The following is a 24,245-nucleotide window of genomic DNA, read 5'->3' as shown; positions in this document are numbered from 1 at the left end:
GTTATTTATTGCTGTATTATTAGTTTTACTAATAAATGTAACAATGCCCATGATCGCAGACAGACAGACAGACATGGAAAAATTGGGCCACATTCAGCGTGTTAAGAATTATCTACCCATGCATTTTGTATAGATTTTAATCCTCTGATGAAGTTATCGTAGTTTTTTTAAATTAAGGTGGACCATCTCAGACCTCAAAATGCTAAAAATCTCTTAGTTTCTTAGTGATTTTTCATATGTACGTTGAATGTTACACTTTTATAAACTTATATATTGAGCCATCTATAGCCTAATTTTTTTAATATATATATATATATATATATATATATATTATAATTTATGTACAATTCATACATTTTATTTCATTTATTTGAGTTTCATGTAAATATTTTTTTCATTTTTGAATGCTACACTTAATACACATTTACAAACTTAAATATTGAAATTGTCGTATCATGTGCTATCTCTTCCTTCATAAAATTGTTATGAGAGTTTTTTACTCCAGTGGGGCCAATTTTCATGATCTTGCCTAGGGCCCCACAACCCCACGGGCCGGCACTGGTGTTATATGTCAAAAGTTTTTCTGAAGGATCATGTGTCACTGAAGACTGGAGTAATGGCTGATGAAAATTCAGCTTTGCATCACAGGAATAAATTATATTTTGAAGTATATTAAAATAGAAAATCATTATTTTAATGTAACCCCAGTAATGATACCCACTATATTACAGCTGGGGCCTGGGTAAGTATTTGTGTAATAATCACATGTAACGTTATTCCATCCCCTTCAGCAGCAATAAAGACTATTGAATCAAAAGCTTGTCTTACGAGTCTTTTTTATGTATTTGAATGTGAAATGTAATAAATTAAAATAGGAAAATTCAAAACAATCTTTTGGAATAAAATTAAATATCAAATTAAATAAGTTTAAAGGATTTACAATTTCAGAAAATAAACCAAACACTTATCTCACAAGTGTTAAACACCCTCACATGTCTAACTGTTAAACTCAATAACACAGTCTTCAAATAGGTATTCAATGAACTACTCAGCAATTCAAATCAAAACTCACTTAAGTGGGCCCACATTCACGCTCTCATTACCACACACACTCTACGTTGCAGGCCTGATGGTTTCCCGAACGCGATGTGTCCCGCGATATGACAATGTCGATGACAGCGCGCGTGAGCGGCTGTCCCACTCTCCCGCGATGCAACACATAGACATAATATACATAGACGCCCTATTGGCCGCTGGATCGTACGTCAACGGCGCCGCCATACTGCGGAGGGCAACTTTCCCATACCTCTCATAACGAGAATTGAGAAAAATGCCTATTTCTTGTGCTGCTTGGGGCTTTACAAATCGCCACACAATTGAAAACAGGTCTCAGGGAATTACCTTTCACAAGCAAAACTGAAAATTTGTTTCTGGTTGCATTTCATTTACTATTTTTATTTTCAGAGGAGAAAGGCCGCGAAATTTAAAAATACTACTGTTATTGTGTCACGAAATGTAGTTTTAAGAGTTTTTCAGTCGACAATGTAGTTGTTTAAAGCTCAAATCTGTGGTTTATTTATAAAGATAGCGCCTTTTTAAAAATGTTATCTGACGGTTTCGGAGTTGATCCAGCGATCACCGCGGGCGCTCAGCGCTCATGTACCCCGCCGAGAACAGCCTTGCCTCGGCTATAGTGCTTCTGAGTTCTGACGTTCGTCGCTGTCAGTCTAGTGAGAATAATTCGTCTTGTGTTTATCTAACGGGCGATCTTTGGTTTCATTAATCTATAATTTGTTCCTTGGCAGATTGTTTTGGCTGAGGGCAAAGTGAAGTTTCATAACTTTATATATTTAGGCTATTTAACTTTAACAGTGTAGCCTGCTGTATGTTTGACTGGATCGTTTACTTTATTTCTTGACTTGTATAGCTTCTTATACCTTTTAAAAACTGAAATTTAACAAAAAGAGACAGGGTTGCGTCGTTTTAATTTATATAGCCTATGTAATAATATTTTAAAATGTATAAATTTACATTATTTATTATTGTTATTATAATAATATACCACTTGCGATTATCAATCTATTATAGTTATGCTGTTAAATTATTTTACTATTCATTGTAACTATTTAACTTATTCTTTTTTATTGTCTATATTCTGTAATTGATATTTCATATTCTATTGCTATTATTATAGTATTATACATAAACTATGCTATTATCAATATATTATTATTATTATTATTATTATTATTATATTAGTACTTATGATATTATATAATTATACTTTTCATTACTGTTTTATTTACTGTATACTGTTTGTTTATTTTATTGACTAAACTATTAACTATTAGCCTACCTCTCACTTTATCTAATTCACTATTTGCATTGCACTGTAGTTGTACCATATCATATGTATTACCATAAAGGATCCATCAGTTATCTTTGTTATTGCTAAAATCAGGTCAATGACAGAATATGCTTTTCCCACAATAAGAAAACTTTATTTAATTTAATGTGAAAATTAAATTATATCTCAGTATGGGGGTGTTCACAATTCTTATCCAAGAATGAAAAGCTAAATACATGACAAGCCAGAGCTTTGGCCATTCCTTATTAAAAAAAATAAAATAAAATATAAGTCTATCTATCGAGAGTTTAACTAACTACAGATGGAACTTTTTTGTACACCACATACAAACCACCGAAATCGGTTGATAAATGTAATTTTTTTTTTTGGTTTTTATACAGAAAAACCGCAGCTCAGCAGTTTACTTGCATTGATTACAGCGCAGTCTTGCCCTCCACAAAATGGCGGACGCGTTGACGTATCGCAGCAACGTTCCAAAGCGGCCAATAGGGCGTCTATGTATTTATTATGTCTATGATGCAACAGAGGAACTCCGGGCTTTTCCGGTCACCCAGAGCGCTATCTGTTGTGACGACTTCTCCCTCGTTGCCAGAGGAACTCCGGGCTTTTCCAGTCACCCGGAGCGCTATCTGGTTTGCCTCCCAAATGCGATGGGCTCGTTGCTCGCGCGAATCACCTCACGAGCGTACGGAGTGAAATCCAGGATGAATATCACAAATAATTGCTAAATAAAGTTCTTATCAGCAAAGCAACAATATTAATGACTGATTAGGTCTGTATATACAGGATTATCGTGTGAAAATCCTAATATTTAGCTTTCCTCGTCCGACTCGTCTCGTTTTTTCTTCCTCTCTCCCTATCATTCAGCCACGCCCTTCCTCTCATCAATTGCGTCATACGTCAGTACTTAAATCAGATATTAAACATTAAATAATATTATATATAATTATATAACTATATACATACAGATGAAAACACTGTAAAGGCGCAGACTAAATAAAATATACACATTATAATGTAAAATAAACATTACTTTCAAATTTAGTTTCTTTAGGCTCACCGGGCTACACCCTCCCCCTTCTAAATGTTTGAGGTCCTCATCAAACTTTTGGGACTTTACAGGTGTTTTATTCTTTTTCTCTCAGGTACTCTGCTGCATTTATGGCAAGTAGCAAGAGGGTGGCACCACACAGTGTTACAATTACTTCTCCTACCCTCTGAAACAAAACTGCAGTGCACCGGCATACCACGGGTAATGGTATAAATTGGGCGGTTTGTAGATTTACCTAACTCATCATAACTGAGTTTTACTACAGGCTTTATTTCTCTTTTAGACCTAATTTCTCTAGCAGGCTCCAGACCATTTGGATTATTTTCACCATCAGGTTCTTCAGGAAAAGGTAAGTTATTCCCTTCTACCACCGGAGTGTTAGGTCTGTCAACTTCTTGCGTTGTGTCATCATCATATCTTTCTCTTTCCAGAGTGTCACCCATCCTCTTTGGCTCAGAATATTTAACAAAGTGTATTACGTTCCCCTCACTGTTGTCACTTTTTGATTCACTCTCTACAGGAACAGACACTCTTCTTTCCTGAAGAACAGATCTCAAATTCTGGGACTCTGGTAATCTTCGAAGTTCTTCCATGGTTTCTAGAGGTATGTATGCATCAACATCCTCGCAATCTGAAGATAACTCATCCTCTTCATAACTTCCTTCCACAAGTACATCAGCTGGTCCTGCTTCATGGAGAGGAGTTTGTTGAAGAGTCTGGGACCTTGTCGCTGGTCTCTGAGGTACTTTCTTTTCCTCTGTCTCTTTTGGCATTCTTACCAGATATCCGATAGGCAGAAGATGATTTCTATGCAATGTCTTGACAATTCCCTTACTTTTCTCAGGTTTTACACGGTAGACAGGTAAGTTTGGCATCTTACTGACGACCACATACGGTAAGGAACTCCATTTGTTTCCCAGTTTGTTCTTTCCTGTGACTCCTAGATTTCTCAGTAGAACTCGATCTCCCTCTTCAAGTATTTGATCTCGAACTCTCTTATCATGAAGTCTTTTGTTCTTCTGGTGGCTCTTGTCTGCAGCATCTGAAGCTACTCGGTAGGCCCTTTTTAGGTCTGATCTTAGCTTAGATACATATTGCTGGTAATTTTCTGCTTCGCCTTCAGATGAGACAGAGAAACAGAGATCAATTGGGAGTCTTGCTTCTCGTCCAAACATGAGGACATAGGGGGAATATCCGGTTGCGTCGTTTCTTGTACAATTATAAGCATGTACTAGTTGACTGACATGCTGACTCCACTTTTGCTTCTGAGACTTGTCAAGAGTCCCAAGCATCGACAGCAAAGTTCGGTTGAACCGTTCTGGCTGCGGGTCCCCCTGAGGATGATATGGGGTCGTTCTTGACTTTTGAATCCCCAACATCTTCAGCAACTCATGGATTAACTTGCTTTCGAAGTCTCGTCCCTGATCCGAATGTATACGTGCTGGTAATCCGTAGTGAACAAAATACCTTTCGCATAACACTTTGGCAACAGTGAGAGCTTTTTGGTCTTTCGTCGGAAAAGCTTGAGCGTACCTAGTGTAGTGATCAGTAACTACAAGGATGTTGAACACTCCTTTTGAATCCGGCTCCAAGGACAAGAAATCAATACAAACAAGATCCATGGGACCATTGCTGGTGATCTGCTTCAAAGGTGCAGCTCTTTGGGGTTGTGTCTTACGAAGAATACACTTTCCACAGTTCTTCACATACTGGTCAATTTCATTTGACATCCTCGGCCAATAGAAACGATCTTTTATTAAGGCAGTGGTCTTATCTACTCCTAGATGTCCAGTTTCATCATGCAGGGACTGTAAGACCATGGACCGATACTTCTGCGGTAAAACAAGTTGAAGACACTCTTCATGGTGTTGTCTCTTTACAACCCGGAATAATAGTCCTCTCCTTACTACAAGTTTGGATCCTTCTTTCTGTAGTAGGTGTACTTCAGGATCTTTATCCCTGGATAATGAAAACAACTGCCCTTTTTTCACAGCATGTCTCACTGGAGAAATAGCAGGGTCTTCTTCCTGAGCTTTTATTAAGTCATGGGAACTCAAATGCTCAAGGGAACCAACGTCTAGTCTGGTGGGAAATGCATAGCATTCAGGTATGACTTCAGGAGACACTCCCAACTGCTCTACACACTTTTGAGTGTTCATCGTTTTGCACAGGGCCTGAATACCAGAAGGTGATATTTCTTGCCAGTCTTGTTCTTCTGCAGTGGAAGAAAAGTTGCGCGACAGAGCATCAGCATCAATGTTGCTTTTTCCAGGTTTATACTGTATGTTGAAGTTGTATGTGGATAGCGCAGCTAACCACCGGTGACCAGCTGCATTGAGCTTTGCAGTGGTAAGTATGTAAGTAAGTGGGTTGTTGTCTGTTCTTACTGTAAATCGTGCACCATACAAGTAATCATGAAACTTGTCTACCACTGCCCACTTAAGTGCTAAAAACTCAAGTTGGTGGACAGGGTAACGCTGTTCAGATGCCTTCAGCTTGCGGCTGGCAAATGCTACTGGCCTTAAGCCTTCTGGGTACTCCTGGTTTAGAACTGCTCCCAACCCATTCAGGCTGGCGTCTACATGCAGAATGTAGGGCCTGGTTGAATCAGCAAATGCCAACACTGGTGCGTTAGTAAGACAATGGATGACCTTCTTGAATGCATCCGCACATTCTGCCGTCCACCTACCCCCAAAAGCTTCAGACTCCTTGTAGTACATCCCTTTGTTCTTTACTGCTCTCTTGCCATGCTGAGTAGGCGGATATCCCTTGGTAAGCTCAGTCAGGGGTCTGACTATAGCAGAGTAATTTGCTATGAAGCGCCTGTAGTACCCACAGAATCCCAGGAATGATCTGAGGGATTTCAAATCAGTGGGTTGCTTCCAATTGGTCACAGCTTCAACCTTTGCGGGATCGGTGGCAATACCCTTCTCAGAAATGATATGCCCCACATATTTGACCTGAGGTTGACAGAACTGGCACTTGTCAAGTGAAACTTTTAATCCACTTTCTTCAAGTCTATCTAAGACTTTTAGCAGACGTTCTTCATGTTCTTCTAGTGTCTTGCCGAACACTATGAGATCGTCCAAGTACACAAGTACTTCCAGCAGATTCATGTCCCCTACGGCCTTCTCCATTAATCTCTGGAACGTAGCAGGGGCTCCAGAGATTCCTTGTGGCATCCTTTCAAACTGATAGAACCCAAGCGGGCATATGAAAGCGGTCTTGTCCTTGTCTTCATCAGCCATCTGGATCTGATAGTACCCGCTTCGTAGATCTAAAACGGAAAACCATCTGCTGCCCGTAAGACAATCTAAAGCTTCATCAATCCTTGGCACGGTGTATTGATCTGGAATGGTTCTTGTGTTAAGAGTTCTATAATCGATACACATGCGCACCGTTCCGTTCTTCTTCCTGGCCACAACAATGGGGGAAGCATATGCACTCCTGGACTCTTTGATGACTCCAGCAGCCAACAAATCATGAAGATGACGGCGTATGTCATCAATATCAGCAGGTGCTAGCCTACGGGATCTCTCTCGAAATGGGGTGCTGTCACTCAGGCGAATGTGGTGTTCCACTCCTTTAGCACATCCAACATCCCATTCATGGAGTGAAAAGACATTTGTTCTCTCCGACAGTTTTTGGGAAAGCCTATCCTTCCAATATTTTGGAATCGGTGAATCTCCAAAATTAAACAAGCATGGATCTACTGGTGATCCTCTTGCTGAATGATCTTTCTCCACAGTAGTGGCAACTTCAGTGGTGTACCCGTGCGCCACCACTGAACCCACTGGAATACAAACTTCTTTCTGCGATACATTTCTCAGTAGCACAGGAAATCGGTTCACTTGGATCGCTGATGAGGGAATGATGGTAGGCTTTACTAGAACCTCAGCAGGACTACTAGAGGTTGATGGTTGATCAACAACTAAGATGCTCTTGTCAATGGATTGCTTCAACTTGACTTTGCAGGTAGCTTTACACTCACTCCTTGGCGGAATACTGAGTGGACCTGGACCCGACCAGTGAATTTCAGCCACCGCATCTTCTGGGTTTGTCTGTTCTCCGGCTTCCATTTTGAACGTCTTTACTTTCTGAAGATTTACTGGCATTGTGCTAACAATGTCTACTCCAGCAGACTCTTTACAAAGCTGGGCTAACCGTTGGAACATACTGGCATTGGTACCAATGAGTAATGGAACTTGTTTGGGTCCATGAGGCTCTGGACACACTAAAGCCAATACACTGATGGATTGTTGCACTCCTGTCAACTTCTCCGGAAATTGCAGCTCCACTTCCACATAACCACGATATGGGAAACTGGAATCACTCAAGCCCCAGACAGCTAGTCCAGAAATGGGATGAATTGGAGTATCAGCCAGGTATTGGTTATACCATTCTTCAAAGATAATGGTTACCACAGATCCACTGTCCAGCAAAGCTTGACAAGGCGTACCATTTACCTTCACTGGAATAACAGAAGATGGTCCCACTAGTCCTTCAGGGATACTGATGGTTGGTTTGACTTGAACCGCGCTTCTCTTCACAGAACAGTTATGTTCCTCTTCGGGAGCCTCTTCATTCTTCTGTTTTCCTCTAGCTTTTCTCAGAGATTGAATGAGCTTCTGTATCACTTTCTTCTCATTTACAGGAGCTTTGCATTTTGAAGCAATGTGTCCGTCACCTCCACACCTGTAACAGAAGTAATCTTCTGAACTTTTAGAAGATCCAGGTACTTTTGATCGGGTGAACTTCACTGATGCTTGATTTCCATCTGAAGAAGTTTCTTTCTCCACTTTAGATGTTGGTTGTACAGCCATCACTTTCACTTGCTGTCTGAGTTTTTTCACTTCTTTCTTCAGAGCTTGTACCTCATAACTTTCATCAGCGAACTCTGAGGCTTGCTGGCTTTTATGTTTCTTTTCAGCAATCACATCATCCTTTGACTTAACGGTTAACTCTGCCACCATAATTCGTAAGTCTTTGATCTCAGTTGCAAGCTCTTGAAAGAATGGGTCTTTGATATTCTCATTTCCAACTTGCACTTGACGAACTGTTGGATTAGACTTTCGTCTTTCAGCTTCTCGTACCTCCTCTTCCCGAATCTCATGTAGCAGATCTAGGAAATCAGGTGGGTTACTCTTTCGTTCCCTTAGCCGTAACTGAAGCAGCATGATGTCAGACTGTGTTGCTCCTCTGATGAGCTGCTCCAGATGTGCTTTTCCAGCAGACTGGGCAGGTAGGCCTCCCCTTTGTACAACCCTGATCAAGATTTTCTCAAGTCTCCTCAGAAAATCCGACAAGCATTCTCCATGACGTTGCCGTAGTGCTCTGAACTTGAAATACAGATCTTCACCAGACTCTGAGCTTCCAAAAGCACTTTCAATAGCTGCTAGGTACTCTTTTGGAGATGCTTCAGCATTGGTAAACCTTACCGCTTGGATAATCTCCAAGGCTGGTCCACGCAAACTCTCTACAATTCTTAGCTTTTTTTCTTTTTCGGAACGATCACTTTCCTCAACCATGAGCATTGCTTGTTCCATCCAATTCTCTAAATTATCCTCTCCGCCCGGAATGGGAAGGATACCCGAAAAGGTCCTCAGCCGTCTAAAAGAACTGCTATCACTTGAGATTTTGGTGGTTTTAGCAAGCAATTCACCAACCGCCCTGATGATAGACTCAGGCGTAGAAGCATTTAACAAGTTAGGTGAACTTGATCCTTGATGTTCTTCTCTTAGTCCTGATTCATCAGGTGCGACGAAACTTTCACCTTCTCCATCTAAAGCATTACCCTCCATTCTGTTAGCACTCAGGATCCATGGGTCTGATCCATCAGCAGGCAATACATCAAGAGGAAGTCTCTCTGCATGCACCTTCTCACGACATTCACAGAGCACTATCAGAGACTGTGATTCTTGGCTATACATCCGTCCTCTTACCCTGACTCTTCCAAGGGCTTTGATAGAATGCATAGTGTCTTCAATTTTAGAAACATCTGTCTCTTCTGGAATTCTACTCACAATGATGGCATAATCTGGATCAATGCCTTCACCTCGACACCAACTTTTCAAGTCAGGGACTGAGATAGGGGTCTGCAAATGAGCCATTGCTAGAGCTAAACTGTTTCTTGTCACTAAAATTACAAAAAAAAATTCTTTCTTTTTTTTCTCTCTAGGCTAATGCTGCTGTAGTAATAAGGGTAATGGATCCCAGCGGTGCCTCCAATTTATGTAACCCCAGTAATGATACCCACTATATTACAGCTGGGGCCTGGGTAAGTATTTGTGTAATAATCACATGTAACGTTATTCCATCCACTTCAGCAGCAATAAAGACTATTGAATCAAAAGCTTGTCTTACGAGTCTTTTTTATGTATTTGAATGTGAAATGTAATAAATTAAAATAGGAAAATTCAAAACAATCTTTTGGAATAAAATTAAATATCAAATTAAATAAGTTTAAAGGATTTACAATTTCAGAAAATAAACCAAACACTTATCTCACAAGTGTTAAACACCCTCACATGTCTAACTGTTAAACTCAATAACACAGTCTTCAAATAGGTATTCAATGAACTACTCAGCAATTCAAATCAAAACTCACTTAAGTGGGCCCACATTCACGCTCTCATTACCACACACACTCTACGTTGCAGGCCTGATGGTTTCCCGAACGCGATGTGTCCCGCGATATGACAATGTCGATGACAGCGCGCGTGAGCGGCTGTCCCACTCTCCCGCGATGCAACAGAGGAACTCCGGGCTTTTCCGGTCACCCAGAGCGCTATCTGTTGTGACGACTTCTCCCTCGTTGCCAGAGGAACTCCGGGCTTTTCCAGTCACCCGGAGCGCTATCTGGTTTGCCTCCCAAATGCGATGGGCTCGTTGCTCGCGCGAATCACCTCACGAGCGTACGGAGTGAAATCCAGGATGAATATCACAAATAATTGCTAAATAAAGTTCTTATCAGCAAAGCAACAATATTAATGACTGATTAGGTCTGTATATACAGGATTATCGTGTGAAAATCCTAATATTTAGCTTTCCTCGTCCAACTCGTCTCGTTTTTTCTTCCTCTCTCCCTAGCCGTTTCTCAATGTCAAGGAAGGATCCTCGGAAGCCAGAATTTCGAGGATGCTACGTCATCGACATCCGTCGAAGGACTGTTCCAATGTCGAGGATCCTCGGAATTTCCACCAAGGACTGAGTCCTCCGTTCGAAAAATATCCCATATACAGGAAAGGATGCATATGTGTAGCCTTCGCGCTCTTCACGCTCTCAAATCACCCACAATCCTATGCGCACAGCTTTGCTATCGACGTTAAGGGAGTCGGATCGTTAACGGCGCAATATGCTTTCAAATATAAGTATATTTACGTTACCAAACATTTGTTTAAAAAAATAATTACATCCATTATGTTATGAGTCAAATTGACCCGCACTGTTTATAAACACACTTGACAGTCAAAGAATCAATATGATTAAAAAGGAGTTTATTGATTTAAAAACGATTATATTGCCCGAGTGAACAGAACTGCGTCCATAGCAACGCTCTGTTTTTCATTTTCACTGACGTAATGACGCACTGACGTGCACTTGCTAGCCTGTTCCAGAGCCGTTGAAAAACCATAGACAGTAGAATGCTAAAGAGGAGCCTCGTCTTGCCTTTGAAGGAAGTGACTTGGAAGGACCAGTCCTGCCAAGGAAGTATCCTTGACATTGAGAAACACCTCCTATCATTCAGCCACGCCCTTCCTCTCATCAATTGCGTCATACGTCAGTACTTAAATCAGATATTAAACATTAAATAATATTATATATAATTATATAACTATATACATACAGATGAAAACACTGTAAAGGCGCAGACTAAATAAAATATACACATTATAATGTAAAATAAACATTACTTTCAAATTTAGTTTCTTTAGGCTCACCGGGCTACATTAAGTTTTACAATTTCACAATATTACAGTTTTCTGATCAAATAAATGCAGGCTTGATGAGCATAGGAGACTTTCAAAAACATAAAAAATAGTAACATTTCCAAACTTCTGACCAGATAGATATAGAAAAATGGCAGATTATTGTCACAGTAGTACAGAAGGAGACAACACAGGTAAGTAGCGGAACATAGATGTTTTCTTTGCAGGAACTGGAAGCGTGAGCAGGAGAGTGAGAAGGTTGAGTATAACTGCAGTCAGATAGTTTGTAGGTAACTTAGCTGGATGATAACAGGGATATTGATGTGATTAAAGATGGCTGAACGGGAGCTAAAGGAGAGTGACTGACGACTGAACTGTGGTATGGATGGTGACTGCTAATATAGGGTGAGATAACAAGGGTGATTGCTCGCAGGTGCGGGTGATGGTGGAGTGTGTGCAGGTGGTGAGCATGGAGAATTCTGGGAAATGTAGTGTGCAGAGGTGATGGACTGGTGACTGAGGATGTGACAATTATTAGGCCATTTTTTCCATGGCCTCCAAATATATTGTTCTCATCCTCCAACTGCTTAACCTTTTTCTATATATGGAGGCATGGTTCGAATTACGTGGGAGCCAGTGGGAGCTGAGCTCCCATAGAGAGAGGATGAGCTCCCATGAAAGCAGTAAAATCATATACCTGTGGGGGTCTCTAAAAATCATCAGCACCATTATTTTAAATTACAAATAAAGCACTTTTTCCTTCAGACTACTGTAGCATGACTTAAAAGATAGGACAAGATGCCAAACACATGGATCTCACGGGATCTCGGATCGTCATCACACTACAATACATCCTTATGCTTAAATCAAGTGATCAAAGTGCTCGTTGCCGCTGCGATCAGTGGCGCGGATACTGTGTTTGTTTGTGGCTCGCGCATTCTTCACTCGGACGTGCGCTTCAATCCGTTGTGGAGACTCTCTATTCGTTCCAGTGAAATTACAAAACAAAATGCACATAAATGTGTCTCTGCCTGATATACAACCACTGATAAACATAATCGGATTTGATAAAAAGAAAAGAAAAAAAAACCTATACGAGTACGGATTCGAACCCAGAACCTCTGACACGCTTGGCAAAAGTTCTACCACTAGACCACTTAAGTACACACGTGTAATTGTATTTGAAGACAAATTAAACCAAATGTACTATTTAAATTGAATTGTGTTACCAACGCTTTTTTTTTTTTTTTATTTGTATTATATTTACAAATTTTTATATTACATTATTAAGCTACACCGCCCCTGCTCATAGGCTACTTTTTTTTTTTTTTTTTAGAGACCCCCACAAAGATGAAATCATAATTCGAACCCTGTATGGAGGCCATGCAAAAATGGCCTATTCCATATTAAGTGCAGTAGATTCAGATATTTATTTCTGTCTGACTTGATCCTACTGTAGAAGAAACCATGATGAATTACTGAATGAACTGTCTGAATTCTTCCAGTATACATTTTCCTACACCTTTGTGTTTTTTTCCCCCTTTATTTCCCCCTGTGACATAGGGCCTAACTGATGTCATCATCTACAATCAGAGTGTGTGAGCATTTAAAAAGCTGCCATGTCTTCACCAGTGCTGGTGCTTGCCAGACAGGGGCGAGTGCTGGACAAGGGTGAGTACTGGGGTCTGACTAGTTACCTAATTGCAGGTCTTTTTTCCATTCATTCGCTCTATTTCTATTCATTAATTCTGTGCTAACTATGAAAGCACTAAAAACAGAAGAAAAAAATGTAGTTGATGGTTTTTATCTACATCATTAACTCAAAAGACAAAATCATGCACATTCTTTGCTTAAATGACCTGTATGCATAATTCATTATTTTATGTTTATAAAATATATTATATTATATTTATAGTTTTATACAATAATTGTATAGGAATATCATCTTCTTCTGCTTTTTAAAAACATGTGATAAGATTAATATTGAATGTTTTAATGCAATATGTTTTTCAGTGGTTTATTTGGTGCACCACCATATTCATGTGTGTTCTTGTAGATATAATTAAATATGTATATTGAATGCAATGTCACTTTGGATAAAAGCATTAACCAACTGAAAATTAAATATAAATGTATAAAACCCCCAAACAATATCTTGAAATATTAATCATTGTTTAAAAACTCCTTTTTTTTTTAAATGTATTTATATTTAAAAATATAAATATATCTATATTTATAAATATGAATATGTATGTCTAAAACCCCACAAACAATATCTTGAAATATAAAAAGTTGTTAAAAAAGGCTTTACCCTTTTTTATGATTGGCAATCTTGTCATGCATTTTTTTTTTTTTTTTTTTTTTTTTCAGACTCAAGCCCTGAATGATGAATTCAACAGTGGGCCAACAACTCCTCGTGCGAGACACGTTCACTACGGCCTTCATAAAGAACTTCATCGTGGTCCTGGTGTGGTTCCTCCTCAGCTACATCAATGGCAGTGTAGTGGCCACATTCTTCAGACACCAAATCTTTTACGAGGACCCTCGTTATATTCTATTCATACATATGGTCATTAATGACGCAGTGCAGCTCACTGTAACCATTGCTCTATTTGTGGTCAGTTACGCCTTGTACACTATCAGTGTAGGAGTGTGTTGTTTCATTATCCTGGTGGCAGTGTTCACCACCCGCACCACACCTGTGAACCTGGCCGGCATGGCCCTCGAACGCTACATCGCCATCTGCTATCCTCTACGCCATGCCCAGATCTGCACCGTGCGCCGTGCCTACATGCTCATAGGGGCCATTTGGTTCGTATCTGTGGTTCCTGACATCACTGACCTATTCGTGACCTTAGCCACAGAACCTCTGAGTTTCTTTCAAACCACTGTTTTTTGTCTCAGGCCGAATGTGTTCAAAGACCCAGTGCTGCTGTATAAGCGGCAGGCGTTTGATGGGATTTATTTCTCGCTGGTGTTCCTCACGCTGCTGTGCACGTATCTTCGGGTCATGTTCGCAGCTCGTGCGCTCTCCACTGAGAGAACGTCCGCCAAGCGGGCCACCAACACCATCTTGCTCCACGGGGTGCAGTTGTTCATGTGCCTGCTCTCTTACGTGTCTCCCGGTGTGGAGGGCATTTTACACATCATCTTCCCGGGACGCATCCTAGAAATCCGCTTTGCCAACTATCTGATTGTCTATATTTTGCCACGCTTTTTGAGTCCAATCGTATATGGAGTGCGAGATAAAAAGTTCCGCAAGTATCTAAAGATGTATTTTGTGTGTGGTCGCCCTGTAGACACAAGAGTAGAATGCAAAGGTGAAGAAGACTAAATGGATCGTTAGTTTTCTAATATTATAATGTGCCAAGGGTTTGGAATCTGATATGTGACACATTGTGTTTCTGTCTTGGCAAATTTTTAGTTTTAAATGATTCCACATGTATTGTTTAGCAATTTTGAATAAATCTGAGCTTTATGTATACATTTATTTATATATTATAATAAGACATGCATATAGACATCGTTGTTTTTAAAGTGTTGATTTGTGCTATATGGTTTTATTTATTTGTTTGTTTGTTTAATGGTAGCCTAAAATGGTAACATAATATTAACTGGTTTTATTCATGTCAAAAATATTATTTAGCATCACTGAGTCAGTCTAAATACATGAAGGTATCCTAACAAATATTTTTGTTTTAAATCAGGTGGAATAGTTTAAGGTAACAACTGCAGGTTACCACTTTTTAAAGTGTATATAATCATTGGTTTTATTGTCTATAAATAGAATATTAGATGTTAAAAAAAAACTAACTTTTTCAATAAAGTTGTAAATTGTAAATTTGCCAAGAATTCTTTTTTAAAAACAATAAACATTATTTAAAAAAAAAATGTGTAATCACATTCTATAGTCAGAAGTAGTAGCTAATTTATGTTATAAACTGTTTATTAAAGATAGGGTAGGCAATTTTTGGAGAGACTAGCAATAGCGAGCTAGCTTTGAAAGCATAAGATCCCACTCTCCCTTCAGAGTGTCTCCAAAGCCACACCACCTTCAAAACACATGAACACATACAGGGAGCAAAAAAAAAAAAAGAGTCACGAGAGACGGCGTTAAACTACCTCATGTCTCAAAGCACATAACATTACAATAATAATGAACATAAACACCTTAAAGTCCCCATGAAATCAAAATTGACCCTATTTACTTTGTTATCGCATATTACTAGTCTTGTGGTGAACAATTAATCCGTGCAAGAAAATATTTTAAAAAAAAAATTTTTACCATGGTAATCTTTAATCAAAATCTGAAAATGCCCCTCCCCTCTGCATTGGAGGACCTTCTCCGATGACGTAGGTTTGAGGAATTGGTTTGGGCAACGCGTAACCACTCCCCTCAAACCGTTAGTCTGCTATGAGCAGAGATGGAGAGGAGGACCGCTAGAGTAAAACCTTGCCCTCTGTTCAATATTCCGTTTCACTGGGAAATACGTCATAACACTGGAGAAAAGTCGTTTGCAACTTCCGGTTCACGGGGACTTTAAAGAGCACTGACCTGTACCACCTGACTGCTGCAGATTCATTTTGCCTTTGATAGTGTAAATTCAAGTCACGAACCGCTCCGAGTATAACGTCACAGGTTTCCATCTCTTCCATTGACAGTAGTTATGGTGTGAGCGCAGCATAAGCTGTAGTTTTGGTTCAGTAGGAATTGTAAAAGGCGGCTGCTGTTTCGTTGTGATGCTCAGTGACTGACATCTGTCTAACTCTGCAGAGCATCAAACGTGTTGATGATGTGTGATGTCTGCGGAGGACAGAATGCAATATTTTGATGAACATGTTTATGGTCCTACGCCTTCCACAGAAGATATATTTACACACACACACACACACACACACACACACACACACACACACACACACACACACACACACACACACATATATATATATATATATATATATATATACATATGTGATCAGACCTATTAACTTGGTGATTGCTATCACGATGTGAAGAGACTTTCAACCCAGTGTTCCTTATGCCAGCCATTTTTTATTTAGTCTTAGTCTTCATCTTCAGACGAAAATGCTTATTGGTCTTAGTCTAGTTTTAGTTGACGAAAAGTCATTGCATTTTTTGTCAACTTGTAGTCATTACTTTTAGTCAAACTGCAGTTAACGAAATTAATTTTGGTAGCTATTTTATATGTAGTCTTTAGACAAAAAATGTCATTATAATTTTTCTCTCGAGGCCAATTCAATTAAGCTTATGAGAAATTTGAATCAAGGTAACAGGCTATGTTGACATTGCACTCTTTAGCAGTAGCACTTGTGCAGTTCTACATATCCCTTTTCCTTTGTTCATTGTTTTTCCTTACCCCCTGGTACCCCCTCTCTTCCACTTAAGCCCTATTCGGACGGGATCCACTTTACAAGGGTAATTTTACCACAGTAATTTTACCACAAGACGTCTGTAATAGTAATAGCCAATTCACACGGGATAAGATATCTCAGTAAACTAGCAGAAGTGGGAGGAGTAACTAGAGGTTATAGTTATAGTAACTAGATTTGTGCATCGCCGTCACCCTCCTGTCGTCATGTGTGTATTACGTCCCTTACAAAAATTAACCATGTTACCAGTACGATGCATCGTTGGAGAAATCAACTAGCTAGTCACGACTGTTTCCCGAAACCGTCTGTCGCAAAGTATAGTTCAACCACGTTGGTTTATGACATCTCGCACGTGGTGGACTAATAACTTATTTTAATTAATCTGTTTGAGATCAAATTAACGCTAGATTTTGTCATATAAGTTACAGACATGGCATCTGAAGACAATTTCTATTTTTTCTCAGTTATTTTGCTTTATTACCAGACTCAATATTTGGCTCGTTCTTACATAGTAGCGCACGTTCGCACATGCGCAGTCTTCAAAAACGGTGCTTTAAATCTCTTGACAAACTAAAAGACGTAAATTACATTTGAAATGTATTCTAAATAAATAACACAGGTTGTACTGAATGTCAGCTTTCTTATTTTGCTAAAGATAAGGATTTATTCAGTCTACATCTCATGTAGGCCTAAACTAGAAACGAGAGCTGTCGTTCCAACCACACAAGTTTGCGATGCTGTTTGCGAACGTTTGCTGGAACGATGGTTTCGGGAAACACCAAATCGTTGAACTATGCTGATAATGACGGAACTTGCTACCATAGTTGGTTAACGATGCTTTCGGGAAACGCACCCCAGATCGGCACGTCAATACCTCTCTGACCTTCTTAATCCAAATACATCTGCTAGATTTCTGAGGTTGTCTGATCTAAGCAAAGTTAACCCTTCCAAGTTCCAGACTAAAATTGAGGGGTGATCGTGCTCCATTTCCATAGCTGGGCCAAAACTGTGTAATAGTCAACCGGTTTCTTTCATATTAGTTTGATCAGAATTTTAATTTAAATCCAAGTTAAAAATATTTTACCCAGGCTTTTTACTGCTCTTATAGTCTAAGGTTAAGTCCTCTTAGTGTTTTAATGTCTCTTTTCTCTCTTTCTTGTGCTTTATAGTGTTTATGCAGTTTTAATGTTTTGATGTCTGTTTTAGTATGTAGGCACAGTGGTCAACTACTGTGCTTTATAAATAAAATGTTTGATTTGGCAGACAAAAAAATCATATAAAAGCTAATTTAACATGTGTTGGTTTACACCTCTGTTTACATCCTTTTCCCCATGCATGGGAAAAACAAACCAATGCTATGGAGTAAAATGTCAAACCCCTGAAGAGTTTTCAGGGCATTCTCCAATCAACCACCTTGATCTATATCACATCCATACAGTATATAAGATTCAACACAGACTGGGACTGTCAGGGAAGGGCAGGGGGTGTTTTAGGTGAGAGGGGACTTGACTAACCAACATCGCTGTACTCTAGTTAGCATTCTTAAAATTAAGCAATTTGGATAATACCCATTAAACAGGGACATATTTTGCAACAAGGCTGGCTAATAACATTCATTCTTTCAGGAAACAAAAACATGTCTAATTATGTGTTCTTATTTAATTGTGCCGCAGTAGCTCTAGCAATATAAATGTTTTTTGTGTGTTTTTTTGTATTATATACTTGCTTATAAGGTACTATAATAAATAATTATCATGCATGTCTTTTAATATGGCTTTTTCTATATTTAGCTTTACTTACTGATTAAAAGATGCCGAATGTATAGCCAATTATATTGAGTGTAGTTGCACATACTGTGTCTATAATGTGTGTTTTATCATGTCAGGTTGAGAACATGAACTCCAGTGCTGTCTCAGAGTATGGGAACTCTACTTTACTCCTTCTGAACGTCATACCACGGGACAGCTTCAGCGCTGCTCTCACTAAAAACATTGTGGCCATGCTTGTATGGCTGGCGCTCAGTGGCCTTAATTGCAGTATGGTGTCCACTTTCCGCAAGCACAGTTTCTTCTATGAAGATCCACGTTATATATTGTTTATCTGCATGGTCATTAATGATGCCGTACAACTGACACTGGTAACCGCCTTGTATGTGGTAAGTATTAAATATATATATTGTGTGTGTTAAATATATAAATATTATATGTGGCCAAATATGAGTTAAAAGACACTTAAGCTACACTTATAAATGCCTGAATGTCGTTGCTCTGGAAGCAAAATATCAAAGCATGTATTTTGTTTAGTCAGTTTAAAGTACGCTGCCATTCAAAAGAGTCTATTATACTCACCAAGTCTGAATTTATATGGTCAAAAATATTGTGAATATTCTGAAGTTTTATTCCAATTTAAAATAATTGTTTTTTATTTGAATATATTGTAAAAATGTATTTTATTCCTGTGATGCAAAGCTGAATTTTCAGCATCATTACTCCAGTCTTTAGTGTCACATGATTCTTCAGAAATCATTCTAATATGCTGATTTGCTGCTCAAGAAATATTTCTTATTATTATTATCAATGTTGTGCTGTAAACCGTGGGGCCTTTTTTTCCAGGATTCTTTGATGAATAGAAATTTTTGTAACATATTAAATGTCTTTACTGACATTTATTTTTAATCAATTTAAAGCATTGTTGCAGAATAAAAGTATAAATTTCTTTCCAATAAACTCCATAATTACCCAAAATTTCTGAAAACTAGTGTAAGTGTTTTTAAAAACTCTATAAAAGTCTATAAAATGAATATACCCTAACATTTTAATTTTACTAAAACTGAAAAAAACTTCTTTTTTTCTGTTTAAGTTGAATTAATAATGAAGAAAATCAAGTTGAAACTCTGAAAACTCTGAGTAGAAGTTGAATGGATGAAAACAAAGATGCTAATACATAATGATTGTCTATGAAACAATGTCAGTGTGTCTAATATGTATACTGTTTGTGGCCCTTTCCTCCTGTTGTAGGTGAGTTATGCCTTCTCAAAGATCTTGGCATCGGCCTGCTGCCCACTGATCATGACCGCTGTGATGACCACCCGCTCCACACCGCTCATCCTGGCCGGCATGGCCCTGGAGCGCTACATCTCCATCTGCTTCCCGCTCCACTACAGCCACATCTGCACAGTCACACGCACCATGTGGATCATCGGGGGGATCTTCCTCCTGAGCTTCACTCCTCCGCTCACCGATCTTCTCATCACTGTCGCCAAAGAACCACCACTGTTCTTCCACACGTCCATTTTCTGCGACCAGTCGCTCCTATTCCGAGACCGCTCCATCTATTACAAGAACTGCGTGTTTGATAGTGTGTATTTCTCTTTTGTCTTCTTGTCTTTACTTTATACGTACTGTAAGATCATGCTGACGGCCCGTGCGGTCTCCACTGACCAGGTGTTGGCCAAGAAGGCCCGTAACACAGTCCTGCTCCATGGGGTTCAGCTGCTATTGTGCATGTTGGCGTTTGTCGTGCCGTCCATGCAGGCTCCGCTCATACAACTGTTTCCGATGTATGGCCTAGAGATACGTTATGTTAATTTTCTTCTGGTCTACATCATTCCACGATTTCTCAGTCCAATGATATATGGATTCAGGGATGAGAAGTTTCGCAAGTATTGGGTCAAATTCTTTATCTCTAAAGCACAGAGAGTAAAACCAGTCAGCCATTTCTCTCAAAAACCTGGATGATATTCCACATGAATGATTTGTGGGTGACGCCAATTTCTGGAGAGAGTTCATGTGTAGGAGACATTTTAACATTCAACAGGACATTAGAAGAAAGGGCTGATATCATTGAAAGGACATTACTTTTCAGCGGAACAAATACATATAATCATGCACTGAAGTAACGAAAAAGAACTGTTTGAAAAGAAAACATGTTCCCTGCACAATGTGTAACTGTTGAACAAAGATTTGGCACCATCAACATTTGATTTAAAGATTTGAATATATAAGAAAAAATATTTCACGGGTAGTTAACACCCCATGTCCATAAATTCACGATTTTAAGTTAATATGTATAGGCCTATATGCATTTGTACCTGTATATGAGCAAATATTGCTATTTTAGTTGCTACAAGGTGAACGTGATTTCACCAAGTACAACATCGTTGTTGATCCTGAAACAACATTCCAATCAACCAATAAGATTTAAGTTTACAGTTTATGTCAAGTTTAGGCTCACAACCAAGGTTAGGTGCTTCTACATCACTCAGTGTTATTCACCTATCATTTCCCTCTGGTTTTAGGGAGACTTTATGGGTAGGGTTATGGATAGGGTTAGGACTACATTTTCAGACAGGAATGTTGTTCCAGGATCAATAAAATATGTTAATCCAGGAACAAGTCTTACTTGGCAAAATAAAGTGTTGGCAAAATCATTGTCTTGCAAAAGTTTTCATGTAAGTTTTTCACCATTTACTTAAATAGTCCTGCAGTGTAACAAATGAATTTTAAAAGTACAATATTCCATGTAGTTTCTCAAGTAATATGAGGTTACTCACATTACATTTAGATTTATGCATTTATCCAAAGCGACTTACAAAAGTGGTACAAAAGCAAATCTCAATGAGTATGAGTAACCCAACAATAATCGTAATTCCAAATACAGCTCACGTGCACATAACTAAACCAACTGTTACAGTACATGAATGCAAAAAATACTTAGACAGGGCATGCAAATCTTGATTAATCTCACATCATCTTAAAGAAGCTCATTAATTCAGCCCAAATCCTCCGTTGTGCAGTTTGCCCCTGTGAGAGCACAGCAATTGTATCATCATTAGTATATATATAGGCTATCATGCATTGCTTTGAGGTCAGAGGCAATAGTAATACGGCAGGTTTGTTTATGCACTCTTTGTCTTGAAATCAGTAAAGTTTTACCACAGTCTTACAAAATGTGAATGTATTTTCTCTTCAGCTATAAATTATTAATTGTGCTTTCATAATTTTGATGTATTATTATATATACTTCAAGTGAGTTTGTACAACTTTATACTGATAATTGAATTGTTAACACTGAGTTTTGAGACTTAACAACATATGTCAGTATACTAAATAAATAAGTGTATAAGTAACCACCAGAATTCTTCAGCTATTGCAGGTTACAGGATCATAACAATGAACAGCACCGTTCCAGTGGATCAGTTTTATGACATACTCATCAAGAACTTCATCAGTGTAGTCCTCGCCCTAATCATCAACTATATCAATGGAACATTTGTGATTGTCTTCTTTAAAAGTAATTTTTTTTTTAGTGACCCAAGATATATTTTATACATCCATTTGGTAATCAATGACATGCTCATGATGTCAGCTTCTGTGTGCTTACAAGTCACAACGTATGTTTTGCGGTTCTTCAATGTCTCTGTTTGTTGTGTTGTGCTACTTTTTCTTAGTACAGTCACCAAGAACTCTCCACTAAATCTGGCCTGCATGGCCATTGAACGTTACATTGCCATTTGCAAACCCCTACATCACTCGCAAATATGTACAGTTCAGAGGACCTACATTCTCATCTGTTTCATATGGACTGCGTCAGCAGCGGCAGCTCTGATTGATATATTCATCGCATTATCAAATCGACCAGCAAGCTTTTTCTCAACTGCCATTTTATGCCACATGTTGTTTATTTACAACACTTTGCAACACACAGTCAAAGAAACTGTGGTGAATGTTGTGTATCTGTCGTTTGTATGGACTACGTTGATCGTCACCTACTTCAAGGTTTTTTCCGCAGCAAGTGTTGCTAGTGCAGATCAAGTGTCTGCTAGAAAGGCCCGGAACACGATACTACTGCACGGAGTTCAGCTTCTGCTGTGTATGATGTCCTATATCACCCCGTTCATGAGTACAGCGCTTGTAGATCTTTTTCCTCAGAGTCGATCAACTATTCTGTTTATTCTGTTTTTGCTATCAAATGTTCTACCAAGGTTACTAAGCCCAATGATCTACGGGTTGAGGGATAAACAATTTGCTGAGCGTGTCAAAGTGTATTTTTGTTGCAAACAAGTAAGAAGGACACAGATTATGCCGGTGAAGTAAACTAGGAGAAGAATATGTTTAATATTTATATTTGGTCATATTAAATAAGTTATATTTGATAAGTAATTTTATTTCACGTGATTTAGGGGAGGGCAGGGCACAACCTAACACTTTTTGACTTTCTCAGTGTGTGTAAATCCACTTGGGGTTCAAAATATATATTTTTTCCCACATTAATTTCCCACATGTCCCTAGTACAATTATGTGGTTTTGTTCCATTAATACAGTGTATACTTTTTCTTGATTTACCCTGAAAGAATTGACGTGAAATGTGACAACATGCCCCATATGTGGGGTACATTGTAACATGACCATATGACAAATCAAAATGTTATCTAATCCAAAAAATATACAAGACAAACTAAAATATTTTGTCAATAAAATACAATTATTAACTTTTTCATATAAAATAATGGCATTTTTTAATAATAAAAAATTATTTTTGAGTCTGACAACAAACACTCCACAAAACAGCTATCCAGCATCTCATGGTTTCTCAATATAATTTATAAAAGTGAAGAATAGCATAGTTTTAATAGGGGCACATTGTAATGCAGTGTTACAGCATTATAGAACTATTTCAACTGTTAAATCAAAGAAATAAGATTCAAATCATATCAGATTTGTCTAATTTTAAATGAACACACACACACACACACACACACACACACACACACACACACACACACACACACACACAACAAACAGATTTGAATAATGAATTTAAGTAAGAAATGTACCTTTACCATGGTAAAATATCTGTTCAGTGATATCTTCCAAAGATTTTTTTTATTTTAGCATTTTTTAATCTATATCGTGTTGATACGGCAACTAGTAAATACACTAAGTTTCATCATGCTGGCATGTGTGGAAAGTTTTAAACCATGTGTGTTACAACTAGCCCGCGTTAGTGTGTGCCTCGCTCACCCCTGTTTCATGTGATAAATGTTAAAGGACAGATAGGCTAATATGTGTCATACAAAGATCTGAAATACTTAAATTACCTGTACAATCTCTGAATAAAGGATGTTTATTGGAACAGTGGCATTTTATAAGCACCTGTTTTGTAATGTTTTATTTTTGTACTATGGATTATTTTCCATCCAATTTTTTGGAGGAGGCACTGCCTCCCTTTCCACCTTGGAAGAAATGCCCCTGCCTCAAACTGAACGGACAACCATAGTTCAGATTATATAAAGGTGTTCTATTTAAAGAAAGTGCATAGAAATCTGCTTGTCTTTGAGTCAGTGCTGTAGCTTCCATGTACACTATTGTTGACTTGCCAACAGGTGAACTTATTTTAAAAGGTCATTTGGATTACAGGAAGATTTCCAGGTGTTCAAACAACTGATAGGGACTACATGACATTCCTCCAGGGTTAGTGACAATACGAACCCTAAACTTTACAT

The 24,245-nt window shown here is 38.6% G+C and overlaps 3 protein-coding genes across 3 annotated transcripts; all 3 read left to right on the top strand.

Moving 5' to 3' along the window:
* Positions 1–13,733: 13,733 nt before the first annotated feature.
* LOC308699117 (odorant receptor 131-2-like) lies at positions 13,734–14,681 on the top strand (the record flags this gene model as incomplete). Its single annotated transcript, XM_081379704.1, has 1 exon — positions 13,734–14,681. The coding sequence occupies one exon, from the start codon at positions 13,734–13,736 to the stop codon at positions 14,679–14,681; it is 948 nt and encodes a 315-aa protein (XP_081235830.1).
* A 3,870-nt stretch (positions 14,682–18,551) lies between these two features.
* Positions 18,552–20,478, top strand: LOC308699116 (odorant receptor 131-2-like; the record flags this gene model as incomplete). The annotated part of the gene is made up of 3 exons (XM_081379703.1): positions 18,552–18,560; positions 18,627–18,896; positions 19,759–20,478. 3 exons carry the CDS (start codon positions 18,552–18,554, stop codon positions 20,476–20,478), a joined length of 999 nt encoding a protein of 332 aa, XP_081235829.1.
* A 1,434-nt stretch (positions 20,479–21,912) lies between these two features.
* Positions 21,913–22,836, top strand: LOC308699115 (odorant receptor 131-2-like; the record flags this gene model as incomplete). The annotated part of the gene is made up of 1 exon (XM_081379702.1): positions 21,913–22,836. One exon carries the CDS (start codon positions 21,913–21,915, stop codon positions 22,834–22,836), a length of 924 nt encoding a protein of 307 aa, XP_081235828.1.
* Positions 22,837–24,245: the final 1,409 nt, after the last annotated feature.

The sequence above is a fragment of the Scardinius erythrophthalmus genome (assembly GCF_964197995.2).
Source record: "Scardinius erythrophthalmus genome assembly, chromosome: 12".
NCBI classification, from domain to species: Eukaryota; Metazoa; Chordata; class Actinopteri; order Cypriniformes; family Leuciscidae; genus Scardinius; species Scardinius erythrophthalmus.
This window is presented reverse-complemented; position numbering and strand designations above follow the sequence as displayed.